The 14,792-nt window shown below is 42.8% G+C and overlaps 1 protein-coding gene across 3 annotated transcripts in view; it reads left to right on the forward strand.

Annotated features, from left to right (window-relative positions):
- The window catches only part of PRDM15 (PR/SET domain 15), a 32,183-nt gene extending 24,499 nt beyond the window's left edge, over window positions 1–7,684 (forward strand). For 2 of the 3 annotated variants that reach the window (XM_062488180.1, XM_062488181.1), the window contains exons 17-25: window positions 511–674; window positions 1,104–1,183; window positions 1,764–1,883; window positions 2,565–2,696; window positions 3,189–3,272; window positions 3,449–3,624; window positions 4,741–4,821; window positions 5,153–5,365; window positions 5,833–7,684. In XM_062488180.1, the coding sequence (XP_062344164.1) occupies window positions 511–674; window positions 1,104–1,183; window positions 1,764–1,883; window positions 2,565–2,696; window positions 3,189–3,272; window positions 3,449–3,624; window positions 4,741–4,821; window positions 5,153–5,365; window positions 5,833–6,312 (1,530 nt within the window). In that variant the 3' untranslated portion in view covers window positions 6,313–7,684. The remainder of the gene's footprint in view (window positions 1–510; window positions 675–1,103; window positions 1,184–1,763; window positions 1,884–2,564; window positions 2,697–3,188; window positions 3,273–3,448; window positions 3,625–4,740; window positions 4,822–5,152; window positions 5,366–5,832) is intronic. The other variant, XM_062488182.1, reaches the window with a different exon arrangement.
- The last annotated feature ends 7,108 nt before the right edge of the window (window positions 7,685–14,792 follow it).

Below are 14,792 nucleotides of genomic sequence, written 5' to 3' on the forward strand. Positions count from 1 at the left end.
CCCTCCTCTGCCCCTGAGAGGAAGTTGTAACTGCAGTGAGGTCTCCTCTCAGTCTCCTTTTCACCAGGCTGAACAGACCAAATGCCCTCAGTGGCTCCTCACAAGGCTTCCAGACCCTTCACCATCTCTGTAGGCCTCCTTTGGACATTCTCCAGCCGTGTAATATCATCCCTATACTCTGGTGACCAAAACTGTTCACAGTACCCAAGGTGAACTGGTGGAGGTTAAACATGGCCTGTTCCTTAGTGCATGAACAACTTGAGCTCTTCTTGCACAGAAGTGGAGGAAGCACCTCCAGCTAGAGAAAAGAGAGAATTGATGTCCTGTATTAGTGTGCTTGTAATGGCTAAAGAGTTCCAGGCCTAAATCCAACTGTCACAGGTTTTCCATCCAGTGGCACACAGGATTTTAGTGGTACACAGGATATTTATGTCCGCTCGATGTCACCTGGTCATTGCTGTGCCCAAGGACTTTTCTCCCCCTTGCATTCACTATTGGTTCATTCCCCAGCTGACCTTTGGCAGAGGGAAGGAGTACCTGAAGCACATCATGGACGTGCACAAGGAGAAGGGTTACGGCTGCAGCATCTGCAACCGGCGCTTCGCCTTGAAGGCCACGTACCACGCACACATGGTCATCCACAGGGAGAACCTGCCCGACCCCAATGTGCAGAAGTAAGGCTTGTTCCACTGAGAAGAGCTGTCTGCTTGGAGTTCTAGTGGTTCTGCCACCTGGGGTGCTCTCAGAGAATTTGGGTGTGCTAAAATAACTGTGAAATGGGAGTTTAAAATGTTTCTTGTGAGCTTGAAATGCGTGTCGCTAGTGATTGATGAGTCAGGAGCATCCCAGTTTGGGCTTTGTAAAGTGTAAATCAATGATTTTGATAAATGTTTTTGAAAACAACATGAGTGTATGGCAATGCCAGACTGCTCCAAGCTTGCGGTCAACTTGGGGGTTTCTTAAGGCTCGTTTAGAAACATTTGTGCTTCAAGGAACTTTTTTAGTAATTAGTATGAGCAGATGAAATATACTTAGTGACAGAGATGCCTAAGAATCACCTCTGCCTCAAGAGAAGAATCACAGTTTTTGGTCTCTTTGTTCAGATACATCCATCCATGTGAAATCTGTGGGAGGATTTTTAACAGTATAGGAAATCTGGAAAGACATAAACTTATACATACAGGTAAAAACACTGTGTTTCTTTATAATTATTAATACTAAAGAGAAATTTCTGTTGCCAGTGCCTTTTTTTTTTCTTTTTGCTAGAGATTTTCACTCTATGTTACAATAAGACAAATAAAATATTTATTCTTTTAGAGTTAACCAGTTTTTTAAAGCAGGTAATATTGATGAAGAGATTTGATCTGGACACACAATCCAAATTCCTAGTTAATATGTGTGCAGGAGTCACCTAATTCTGTATTCTGTTCTTCCCCAACTTCTTATCCATGCCACCTTCTTGCCATTACACAGGCTGATACCTGCTATTGCAAAATCATTTTTAACAGCTCATTACTATTTCATGCTATTCAGTCTTCTCTTACCTCAGGCTTTATCTTCTTTTTCTCACACAAAAAGCCAGCTTTTTCTCTCTTCAAAGTCTTCTACTTTAATTTGTGCTACAATATCCATGAAAGGTGTGGTTGTCAGCATAGGTGTGGGCTCCTGCCCTCTAATTCACCACTTTAATCAATTTTTAGGAGATGCACATTACTCATTAACATCTTTTTTTGTTTACGTTGTCTTTTAAATTTATTTTCAAGGTGTAAAAAGTCATGCTTGTGAGCAATGTGGCAAATCATTTGCTAGAAAAGACATGTTAAAAGAACATATGCGAGTCCATGATAATATCCGAGAATACTTGTGTGCAGAGTGTGGCAAAGGTATGTCTGATGCCTTGTTTTCCATTCATTGTGACACTGAGTAGCAGGTGAATATCTGAATTAAAACAGCTTCCATGCTGAGAGTAGTGGCTGTGCTGTAAATCCTGCATTTTTGAGAGGTAGAAAAATGTATTAATCAGGAGCATCGTGGTTACATGAGCTGCCCTAATTTTGTACAGTTTGGTTTTGTGGCCTGTAAGCCAGCATTGATTTTAGTAGCATTTGTTTCTGTCAGCTTGGGGAATGCCTGATTTGCAGCACAAAGGTGAATGTGAATTGATTTTTTTTCATGCTGGGCTTAAAAGATAATTTCTCTCTGTAAGAGCCTTGAGAGTCAAAGTCACTTTGACTTTTTTAATTTCTCATGTTGTAATTTGAACAAATCTGAGCTGGTATTTTAGTGAAAGGCCAGTAGTCAGTCTGACACCTCTAAGGATGTTTTATCTTTGCTTGTCACAGCTGTTTTGTTTCTCTATCAGTGATTACTCAGATGTTTTCCAGAGCTTTTTTTCTGGAAATAAAATAATAATGATGAAGTGCTTTGCTACATAAACAATTAAAAATATGGAACTGTGGACTCGCAGCAAATATAAATTAGAGCTGTTGGTTGACAACATGAGCCTGAGTTCCCCCCTGAGGTGGGAGTGGTGGACTAAGGGCCCTGTGCCTTCTGTCTCACAGGAATGAAGACAAAACATGCCCTTCGTCACCACATGAAGCTTCACAAAGGGATTAAGGAATACGAGTGCAAGGAATGTCACCGAAAATTTGCACAGAAAGTCAACATGCTGAAGCACTACAAGAGACACACAGGTGAGGACTCCAGCCAGAGATGGACAGAAGTTGCACTGAGTCAGTTAAATGTTTCCCGAGAGAACTCTTACCTAGAACAGTCAGCTTGACAAGAACTAAGAAAATAAGCATACTCTGCTCTTTGAAGAGTGAGATTTTGTCCTGTCCTCAGCCAGGACTGCTTGTTCTACAAAGAAATGCAGTTTAGGTGGTTTCAAGTTTTGCTTTTCTTTAAGGTTCTTGGTCTAAGGTAGCTCTACAGTTTTGGTTTTGTTTTAAGTTACTGTTCAGATTGTGATTTCCCAAACCAAAATTTAACTTTCCACATCAGTTCCTCTGGGATTTCTTTTCTGATGGTTATAGTGGAATAGATAAAAATAGCTGGTGAAGCTGGGCATCTGCCTTTTTTTTGTCTGTGATTATTATATTTTGAGTGCCACTCCTACAAAATTCAGAATTGTCCCAGATACCTTTAGGCTGCTTTCACAGGTGCCAAATGTGCTTTTCATGCAGGAATCAAAGATTTCATGTGTGAGCTCTGTGGCAAGACGTTCAGCGAGAGAAATACAATGGAGACTCACAAGCTGATTCATACAGGTAAACCCTTTAAAAAACAGTATCCAGCAAAAATACTTCCTTAATTTTGATTTAGACTGGCCAGGCTTGGGACTAATGTTGCATATCCTGTTACCAAACATATATTGTTGTTCTCATTGAGGCATTGGCAATCTGATGCTCATCCACTGGGTTTCCTTCCTTCCCTCTGCCATCAGTAGGAAAACAGTGGACGTGTTCAGTGTGTGATAAGAAGTATGTCACTGATTACATGCTGCAGAAGCACATCCAGCTCACCCATGACAAAGTTGAAGCCCAGAGCTGTCAGCTGTGTGGGACAAAGGTTTCTACCAGGGCGTCCATGAGTCGACACATGAGGCGTAAACACCCAGAGGTGAGTGAGTTTAAGTGGTGGATTGTGGAATTCTTTTTAATATTTTTTTTTAAAGAATGTTTATGGCCTTCAGTGACTTGATATAAATTACTTCCTTTCCCTCTCTCTCTTTTTTTTTGTTTTTGTTTTTTTGGGCCCAATTTTAAGTAGTATCTGAATATCTTAACTTTATCGGCCATTTCACTATGTGGTTCTCAGTCCCTAAAAATGAAATTCTTCCATTTATTCAAATCTCTTTTCTTTTTCTGCCCCAGCTTAAATATATGTTTTTTCATGGTTTGTCTCCATCCATTAGTGAGTATAATGGATTCTTTTTTCCCCCATTGTGTTCTCTGTATTCAGAAATGATCTGAAAAAAGTGGTGAATAGAGAGGTGATGGCAGCATCTGCTGATGATGCAAAATTATTCTCACTATTAAAGATGAATGCTGACTGGAGAGAATCTGGATTAGAGGGATGTTTTGTCTGACCCCAAGAGGGTTTTATCTGTGTTTCAAATATTGTGTTTCTCCTCAGCATTTCTTGTTTAGGTTTGACTAAGGCTTTTCTGTTTCCTTTGGGGTTTTTTAAAATTTTTTTAACTATCAATTTTTCCTTAGCATTGCTTTGCTGTTTTATCATGGTGACTGTGAAGGAAGTCAACAAAACACTTCGTTTTATTGATTTGGGGATTTAAAATGCAGCTACATATCTGAAATCCAGAGGGCAGTTTGTCTCTATTCTTTGGTGAGCTGAGATATGTAGGTTCATCTGAAAATAATGAAGTAGGACACAGTTGATAGGTTTATAAATTGAAATGCCAACATGAAGTTTTTTTTTCCAAACACATTGTTTTCTGTTAAATTCATCACTTCTCAGAGGATTATGTTCTGTCTAGAATATGAAAATGTTTTTTTACTGTGTTTAAATTTTGCTAGATTTCAGCAAGAGGGAAAATATGATATGCCAAAAGGTTGTTTTAAAAAGCCACAGTTAACTCCCTGTATTAAATACTATGTGTAAAGTGTTAGATTACATCACTCGGGCTTGGTGATGGGGTTTATTAGGGAAACACTGTGCTGTTTGACTGTGGTTTGCACTGCTGCAGTTCTGCAGCTGACACCTCTTTGTGTTCAGATTCTTTCAGTGAGGATTGATGATTTAGAGCCACTGCCAGAGACTACGACCATTGATGCCTCTTCAATTGGGATTGTTCAGGTGAGTTCCAGGGTGCAGGGTGAGGTGGGACATCACCTTTTGGGTGCACAGCATAGCTGGGCGTGGGCTGATGGGTGAGGAATGTGCTTTTTTTAGAGAGTCAGCCCCAGTGGAACATGTCCAAGCAGCCACAAGCTGCTGATCTGCTTGGTTGTATAACAGGCAGAATGTAATTACAGGGTGAGGTCTCAGTCCCTGGAGTCCGGATTTTGCTAAAGTTTGTTTCTTTGCTCGAGAACTGACAGTAAACCAGCTTCAGGTGATTGTCTCTTACTTGGAACCTCACTAAGCAAAAGGACTTGATGTTTTGTTTGGAAATGTGTTGCTCCAGCCGGAATTAGCCTTGGAACAGGGTGAGCTACCAGAAGGGAAGCAGCACGTAAAAGCTCCAAAACGTGGCCAGAAACAAAAACAAAAGTCAGGTGAGGAGGAGGAAGCTCAAGTGCCTGAGGACCCTGCCTTCAGTGAATACACAGAGAAGGAAGGTGAATTCACAGGGAATGTTGGAGATGAGACTAATTCAGCTGTACAGAGCATCCAACAGGTGAGCTGCAGGAGGAGGGTGATGAGTGGCATTGCTTAGAGGCATAACTCTTGTTTTGGTTAAAAAGCATCACAAAAGGGTGGTTGGAACATATGGGGCCGATTGGATAAATTGTGGTAATACAAAGATGGGTTTAAAAACCCAAGAAGTTGGACCAATAAGATCCTCATGTTTGTTTTCATTTCCTCTGGTGTTAGCATCAGCTTGTTTGCTAGGTATCACTAACCAGCTGGAGCTGTGATTAAAAGAGTGAAAATTAATTTGGCTGTTTGTTCAGGACGTGTCATATCCCTCTCTCCCATCACCATCTTAGTTCTACACGTGGAAGTTGGTACATTCCAAGTTTGCTACGTTCCCATCCGTGTGAATTCTCTCATGGTGGACACGTGAGCCCACTGGCACTTCCGTGGTGTTCGGTGGTCAGTTGGAAGCTCCACGGCTGAGGTCACCTTTGTGTTTGTCCTCAGGTGGTGGTGACCCTCAGCGACCCAAACGTCACAGCCCCCTCCAGCTCCGTGGGGCTCACCAACATCACCGTGACCCCCATCACCACGGCAGCTGGCACCCAGTTCACCAACCTGCAGCCCGTGGCCGTGGGCCACCTGAGCACCCCGGAGCGGCAGCTGCAGCTGGACAACTCCATCCTGACGGTCACCTTCGACACGGTCAGCGGCTCGGCCATGCTGCACAACCGCCAGAGTGACATTCAGCTCCCGCCGCAGCCCGAGGCACCCAACCCCCAGTCCGTGGCTCATTTCATAAACCTGACCACCCTGGTGAACTCCATTGCTCCCCTGGGGAACCAGATCACAGAGCAGCACCCCCTGAGCTGGAGGTCGGTGCCTCAGACTGATGTCCTGCAGCCCCCGGCGCCGGCCGCGCCGCAGCAGCCGGGCCAGCAGTCGGTCCAGACAGAGCAGCAGCAGCAGCAGATGTACAGCTACTGATTTATACTGGGGGAGGTGCTGGCCTGGACACTACTCAGAGACACAAAACAAAAAAAAACACGCAGACCTTTGGAAAATTTCTAATAGGGTTGTTTGCTGGATACCAAACACAGATGGGAAAATGTTTATACAATGAAACTTAAGCTGAAATTGGCAGATCACCCTGCAACACCCCAGTCTGAGGTTCTCACGCTGTCTCTGGACCTTGCACTGTCTTAAAAAATAACAGAAAGGGAAAAAAAAAAATCTCACCACAAATTTAGCAGCCCCTTGCAGTTGTGCAGTAAGATTGAGATTTGACAGGTGCATCATCACATACCTTAACCAAAGCAGGGAAATCCTAAATTTTGCAGCACTTGTGATATACAAAAACCTTTCACTTCACTTTTCATACCACATCACTTCTTTCCAAGTCTGGAAATGACATCTGAAGACCTTGTTCACAGTGGGTGGAATGTCCTTGTGGTCAGCTGGTAGAGACTGAAATGTGAAGGCACAAAGGGGCAAAACATGAGTTGTCTTGTTTCTTATCTTCTTTAGGTCTTGTATCTAACAACATCGGTAAAGTAGGTGGAATTTGGGGTTTTTGGGGTGGGCATGAGTGTGGTGTGGAAGGAAATGTTACCAATTATTTCCATTTTAGTCATGGGAAAAGCCCTGTACCCATCAGCCAGTGTTAGTGCTACTTGAGCCAGAGAGCTGATCTAATGCTGAAGCAAACTTTTATGGTCTTCTAGTCGAGTTTCAATCAAACCAATTACAAACTGAAAGAAGAATGTGATACAATTTTATGTAATTTTTTTAAACCTGCTCTTTCAATTTTGCTTTTAGCTAATAGGCCTGAAAAGCAATCAGTCCCATTTAATGAAGTTCAGGATGTGAATTTTTTTCAATTAGACTTATTTCATGGTGTAATAAACACTTGAGAAAACATTCTTTTTATATATATATGCATATACATACATATATATATATATATATATATATAGCCTTTGTATTTTACTGTGTGTTCCTGGTGAGTATTTGTGTGAAAAACACTGTTGCCAACACGATTCAGTAATTTTTTTCATCCCCATGTTGCCCCTTCTCATGGAAAAAACTTACGGATTCTGTTCCTTCTGTTTCCAAAAATTTATTTCCAAAGTTCACAGCCACACCCAAGGTTGTGTGAAGTGCAAGAAAAAGGAATGTCTGACACATATTCTGTGTCCTGCCACAGGGAGTCAGTGTGCCCCAGTGTATAATGGGTGAGGTTTGCATGGCTGCTGGGGATGCAAATTGTGGGTTGGGTCAAACACCTTTGCTGACAGTGCCCCTTCATTTCATTCTCCATCCATGGATGTGCAGTCTGGACTTATGCATGTCAAGAAGATAATATTATTCCCACAGGGAAAATGAGCTGATAGCAAAAAGGAGTAAATTATAAATATATATATATATATTTATATATATATACTGTTGCTTGAAATCCTGAAGGGCAAACCCCACCATGGCAGAAAAACAAGGTCCTTTGGGCAGCAGAATGAGCCACAGAACTGTGCTGTAGGGTTTTTTTTTCCCCCTGAGGGTAAAGCAGCTGCTGTGTCTGACAGTGAGGATGGATTGGTGGTTGTAAAAATCCTGTCTGTGCTTATCACATTTATGAAAAGATTGTGTGTTTTAGCAGAAATATGAGTAGGAACGTCTTCAGCTTTGAAAGTCTCTACTAACATAGACTACTTGACCCCTAAAGGTTGCCTTATAATCTCTACAACAAATTCTCCCCAAATCTAAATGTCTGGATAGTAAAATTAACCTCCAGTAGTTTTCTTCATGCCAGGCTGTGTGTAAAGCTGCAGGACAGGGATAGGAAGGGGGTTTCTGGTGACAGATTTTGTGTCTCAGAGGAGCAGAACTACTTCTATTTAAAAGCCAGCTGGTCTGTAAAATACCTGCATGGGAGGGATCAGTATATCAGAAAGAAAGGTAACCTTTTAGTGGTGTGGGAAAGAGAATTTTTCATTCCCTGCTCACTTTTGTCTTCCTTAGGTACTTTTCATGCAAATACTGTGAGATCCTGCAATTTTTTAACCTCTCAATATCCTGAGTACAGTTCCTGGATTATTTTACCACTGGCTTGAATTAGTTGTTTCTGTTCAGCTGTCCTGTCCACAAATACTTCTGTTTCACACCAAACCACTGGGCAAGAGGAAGCCAGGTTTTATTTATTAAATAAACTGTTTATGTGCTTTAAACTATTTCCCCCCCTGTGTTTGGTGCCTAATTGGTAAAGGCACATTATATTTTGGCAGGGAATTATGAAAAAAAAGGGGGGAAATGGGAAGGAAAGCAACTCCTAGGTTGAGTTGTTACGGTAAATACAGATTTTTTACACAAAGTTTTATTGAGACATATGTAATTGGTGATTAGGCTTTTAACTGGGGAGGAAGAGGTTTTTTGCCTTAGCAGAATCCATCTGCTCTATGTTGATACTACTGACAGTGGCATTTGTGCTGCATTGAATCAACCTATTAGCACATAATTTCCTGTTTGGGAAGAATTGCACTCAGAGGAAATCAACCTTTAGAGACCAGTCTGGCTTCGCAAAATCTCTGTCCTAATGAAATCCCCTGGTTTTCCGTACTCTTGTGGGGTTTGGCATCCCTCCTGGGCTACCTGGCCTCAATAACCTCATCCAGGATCTTGCGTTTCTGGCAGTGGTTGATTCCAGGTGATTTTAGAAGGAATCCCACAGTAAGTGCTTGCATGCTGGTTTTCATGTAGAAATGTCCCTCTTCAGTCTCTCAGCATCCCCAAAATCTTAGAACAGCCCAGGCTGGAAGACACCTCAAAAGATGATTTATTTGGTCCAGCCTTTTTCTGGGGAAAGGGAACATAGGTGAGGTGATAGAATCATAAAATCATCATTAACCAGCATCTTGTCTAATTGCATCTTTTAAACCTCCAGTGACACAACTCTGGGAAGGTTGTTTCAGTGGGTGATTGTTCTTACTGTAAAAATTACCTTAAATAATGTTCAGGAGAGGAAAATATAACCACTGGAAAGGCTCTGGTTAGGCCAGGCAATAACAAGCTCTCTAAAAGCTGACCTTCCCAGAGCACTCCTTTGAGACAGGATTGTGATTTTCTCCACAACCCTTGCTGTGGTCTTCATCATCTCCCAGCATGATTTTATTATTACTCCTGTTATTAACATCCCTATGAGAAAACAACTGTATCTTGGGTGTGCTGCACCATGAAAACAAAAAAAAACCAACCAAACAAGAAAAACAACTTCCAGAACAAATTATTCAGTTTGCTTTTTGTTTCAAATTGTTCTGTTTGGAGATGTTGGAAATTGCTGCCTTCTCAGACAGAGCTTCCCTTGGACAAGCAGCAACTGCTCTCCCAACTAAGCCTTCTCCAGGTGAATACCAAAGTTGTACTGATGCTGTTTTCAAACTGCACAAGAAATAAACCACTCCAAAAGGGATGTGCAATCTAAATTTCCTCTGCCAATTTGTTCCCAGCCTTTTCAGCTGTAGGATGTGAAGGCTTCATTGTTTTCAGCCACGTGTTGGAGATTTTTGCATAACAACTGTTCAGTCGAAAACTGGAATTACTTGGAGCCAAAGGAGTGACGTTGTGTGGTGTTCTGTGTATTGTCGTTGTTTATTGCTAAGACTATTATTTAATTGAATGCTGTCTGTGGCACACTGGGCTCTGAAGTAAAGGAGCATCGAGGTACAGAACCCTTCTCTGCCAGTGTTATTCTTTACTGTTCCTTAATTAAGATTCTAAACCTTTTTTTCCTTCAAATCTCTCAGATTTGCCCCAAAAGCAATAAGATTAACCCCCATCTTGTGGAACTCTGTACATCCCAAATTATAGAAACACAGGGTAGCATTCTAAAATATGTATTCTGTAACTTGTTACTGGTAATAACAGAAAGTAGAAGAGATTGAATCTTTCATGGTTTCTGTGCTGAGTTCTCCCAGGAGAATTGACTGTATCAAGTGTTACTACACTTGCCAAGACATTTTTTTTAAACTGTGTCATTGTGAAAAGTGAGTATTTTTGCAGAAACCCACCCGCCAGCCTCCTGCCAGTCTAATCAGCCACATTGCTGTACTCTTATTGTTCCAGAGATTGCCTGAAGTTAACATCCAGGTAACAGTTGGATTTATTTCAAGAACTGGATTCCCTGCCAGTTTGTCAGTAATTTGTTCTGCATACACAAAGATGTCTCAATTTCTCATCTGGAAAACCAGAAATTCAATAAATATCCAAGTTAACAGTCACCTCCAAACTATGGATACCCCATGCAAATACATGGGGTAAATACCTTTGTGAATTCTTGGCCAATGATGACATTTCCTTGGTACTGTTTACAGTAATAATAATGTCACTCCTGATTCCTTTTGGCCTGACATTTGTTATTGATTTGGGTATACCTGTTGGTATACCCGAAGGTATACCCAAGGGTTATACCTGTTGGTATAACCCTTGTATTCTTGGCCCTCTCACAGTTGGCCTCATCTGTGAAAGGAGATGAACATGGGAGGAGCATCTGCTCATCCACACCATGATGCACAGCAAAGCTCTCCTTGAATAGCAGATTTAGAGACAAACATGCAGCCAAGTGACCTGAATCTCTGAGATTAGTTACCAGGGTTTGTTTCCACATAGGGATTTTTGCCATACAGCAAACCCAAAGTCTCATGGTGGCAGCAGGATACAGAAAAAAAATATTTCTATCATGCTTCTCATCAGTTTGTCTTGATTGTCTTGAGTATAGATTTTGCACTGTTCACGGCAGGAAGCTGTTAAAAAAACAGTGCAGCCATGGTTGGAAAAGATGTTTCTTGCCCTAAGATGTTCTGAGAAAGCTCTTCTGGATTTATTTTCTCTGCTGGGAACTGCAGGGCTCTTCTGCATCTGTACTGCTGCCGTCTCAATTAAGACAGAATTCTGCAGTAAAATTTTAAATCACAGAATGGCTCTGTCTGGAAGGGACCTTAAAGCCCATCCAGTGCCACCCCTGCCATGGCAGGGACCCCTTCCACTGTCCCAGGCTGCTCCCAGCCCCAGTGTCCAACCTGGCCTCGGGCACTGCCAGGGATAGGGCAAAGGTTCTCTAGACAGCCTGTGCCAGGGCCTGCCCACCCTCACAGGGAAGAATTTCTTCTTAATACCAAACCTAACCCTACACTCTTCCAGTTTAGAACCATTCCCCTTGTCCTGTCACTACATACTCTTAAAAAAAAGTCCCTTTCCAGCTCTCTTGCACAGCTGATGATGGCTGAAACATTGGCTCACTCATCCAAAGAGTCCAAGCTCATTGTTGCTAAATTCCCAATATCTGAGCAGAAAGTGTCCTAGAGATTTCAGTGTCACTCCCATAGTAAGAATCCCATCAACATTTGGGGTGTAATTCCCTTGTATTCCTGCTTTACCCAGGAGCTGTGTTGGCCAGTTACAGTGGCTGGTTAATTGCTGACACATCTGAAAAGCTGATTGTTGGGTGCAATGTCTGTAGAGCAGCTGATATGAAAAGCAAGAGAAACTACTGAGTTTGGAAGTTTATTTCATTTAAACCCAACTTTTTCAGTCCTAATATCTTTGCTGTCACTTGAGTGCTTTCCTGTGTTTTTCTGGATTTGATTCTAGAAGGTTTTTAAGCTGTCCTGGAAGTGTAGGGGGAAAAAAAATAAAAAGAAAAAAGAGTAGTAATGGTAGAATGAGGAGAAAAAATTAGGAGAAACAAGTGATGCTAATTTTCTACAGATTCCCACCCTTCTCCTGCCCACCTGAGCCTCAGGTTCCTGCCGTGATGGGTGATGGAAGCTCAAGGAAGGAGGCAGCACAAGCTGTGGCTCGTTGGCCAGAGCTGTGGCATTGGGAATGACGTGCAGGGTGTTGTTAATGAGAGCAGACACCGGGCAGCTCTGCCAGCCTTCCCCTCAAGCCAGGTGTTCATTTATTTCAGTGCCTCTCCCAGCACAGCCTTGCACAGAGCTCAGGGGAACCTCGGAGTCACCAGGACTCTTATCTTTCATGTGTAGTGAACATAAAATCACAGAATCCTTTTAGGCTGGAAAAGACCTCTGAGATCATCGAGTCCAAACTGTGCCTGACCCCCACCTTGTCCCCAGCTCAGAGCTCTGAGTGTCATGTCCAGGCCTTCCTTGGACACCTTCAGGGATGGGGACTCCACCACCTCCATGGGCAGCTCTTCCAATGCCTGATCACCCTTTCTGTGAAGGAATTCTTTCTGTTGTCCAACCTGAGCCACCCCTGGCACAGCCTGAGGCCTCTTGTCCCGTTCCTCATCATCACAGAATGGTTTGGGTTGAAAGGGACCTTAAAACCCATCCAGTACCTGACATGGGCAGGGACACCTTCCACTGTCCCAGGATGCTCCCAGCCCCAGTGTCCAACCTGGCCTTGGGATCCAGGGGCAGCCACAGCTGCTCTGGGCACCCTGTGCCAGGGGCTGCCCACCCTGCCAGGGAACAATTCCTTCCTAATATCTCTAAACCAAATTTCCCCTTTTCCAGTTTGTACCCATTCCCTCTTGTCTTGTCACTCCAGTTCCCCAAGAATTGTCCCTCTCTGGTTTCCCTGTAGCCCCTTCAAGCGCTGGAAGCTGCCCTGAGGTCTCCACAGGACCTTCTCCTCCCCAGGCTGAACAGTCCCAACATTCTCAGCATCAAGAAAGGGATTCAGAACTCGGGGCAACGAGGCACATTGGAAGCACAGCTAAAAAATAGGCGAGAGAATACAAGCTCGGACTGCTGCACTGAACTGATGGCAGGCTGTGGTTGGCTGCAGGGCTGTGCACTAATCAGTGATTATTGCACAGGATCTGTGTTCTGTTTCCTGCACAGGGAGAAGTGTTGATGTGTGCTCGGTGTGTGAATTTACCGTCAATTAAACTCAAAGGTTTGGATTCACACGCTCGGTGTGTTGTTATGTGCAGCAACATGCAGAAACCAAGCAGGGAGATGCTCAGTGATAAGAGAATGAAGAAGGCCCACGTTTCATGGCTTTTGGGAATTGTGGAAGCGAGTTTGTGAGCAGGGTTTTCTCAAGGCTGATTGTCCTTTCTCACGCACAGAATAAACCTGTGACGCCTGCATGCAAGTCAGGCACAGGAGAGTGGTCAAGGGGGTCACACTGGGGTAAAGGGGGGGGCGTTACAATAACAACAAAAAAAAAACTCTAGAAAATCAAATGAGCTCATTACAGGAAAGGATGGGGAAGTACTATCCCTAGAACCTTGCTCTGCCAAGGGAGATACAAAAGAATGGCTCGCAGTCTGTTATACTGGCTGGTAGATAAAAAATAAACCGCATGCTCGCGCTTTTTTTCCCTTCTCTCCACACCAAGCCCCTGACCCTAATCACAGCTTTCAAAGGAATAAATACCTTTGTCTGACTGACATACAGACAGCACTTGTGCCCTAGTTAGGGACTGAAATTCAGGACTGCTGGAATGCAAATATGGGTGCATAGGTTGAGGGTGTTTGGGCAGGAGTGGGTTGTTTTTGGGGCTGTGTGTGTCTTTAAAAGTAAAGACTAGCTGCTTTATTGCTGTCCTGTGAAGTCCATGCTGATGCTAACAGATATTTACTGAAAGAGACTGGAATCAGTCTTTTGATCATTTTTAAAGATGCAAAAAAACAAACTCAAAAAACCCCCAAAAACTTATATTGCATAACCAAAGAGAAAAATGGGAAACTTTGTCCTGAAGGCAAATGCACCTATTTCTCATTCACTCTCCTCCCTTTTTCACTACTTTTTTTCCCATGAAATACATGCAAATCCCAACATGCATTAAGTTTTCCTCCAGGCATGATATACTTGTGTGGTTATTTAAGTAAGAAGTGGGTTGAATAGAGATATGAGATGTTCCCAGCAGAAAGACCTTGGAAAAGAGTGCTCTGATTACTGCTGTTGTTTTAAAGTCATGCACTCACCCCTGAGAGCATTTGTGGGTAGTAAAGGGGATAGCTGTCATTCCAATTATACAAAACACACATTTCCTCCTTAATTTACTTTGTCTTCTCACAGTACAGCCACTGTTCCTGAGTCTGCCTACTTGGAAAGGTGTCTAGAAATTAAGTTGTAAGCATTTTATCAAAATGAAGAGTGGTTTAAGGAGTAATTCAAGTAGAGCAAGAACTTGCTGTTATCAATTAATGCTTGGAAGAAATCACAAATTCTGGTTGTACGGGACACTTATCAGTCTGGAAGCAGCAAATCGATGTGTGTGGTCTGTGCTTGGCTGCAAATCCTTCCGGAATCCTTCCAGCTCTCCATTGCATTTAAAGTTGCCTGTGTTTGGGGTGAAGGATATTGAAAATAGTGGGGTTGAGCCTAAACTAACAGAAGTACAAACAGAAGGATTAGGTGGGGTGTAGAGGGAAGAGGGGAGAGCTGTGGGTGTTCAGGTGGGGTGGGAGACCAGCAAAGGGCAATGGGGGAGACTCGAATAAA

Source organism: Cinclus cinclus, chromosome 2, assembly GCF_963662255.1.
Source record: "Cinclus cinclus chromosome 2, bCinCin1.1, whole genome shotgun sequence".
In the NCBI taxonomy this organism is placed as follows: Eukaryota; Metazoa; Chordata; class Aves; order Passeriformes; family Cinclidae; genus Cinclus; species Cinclus cinclus.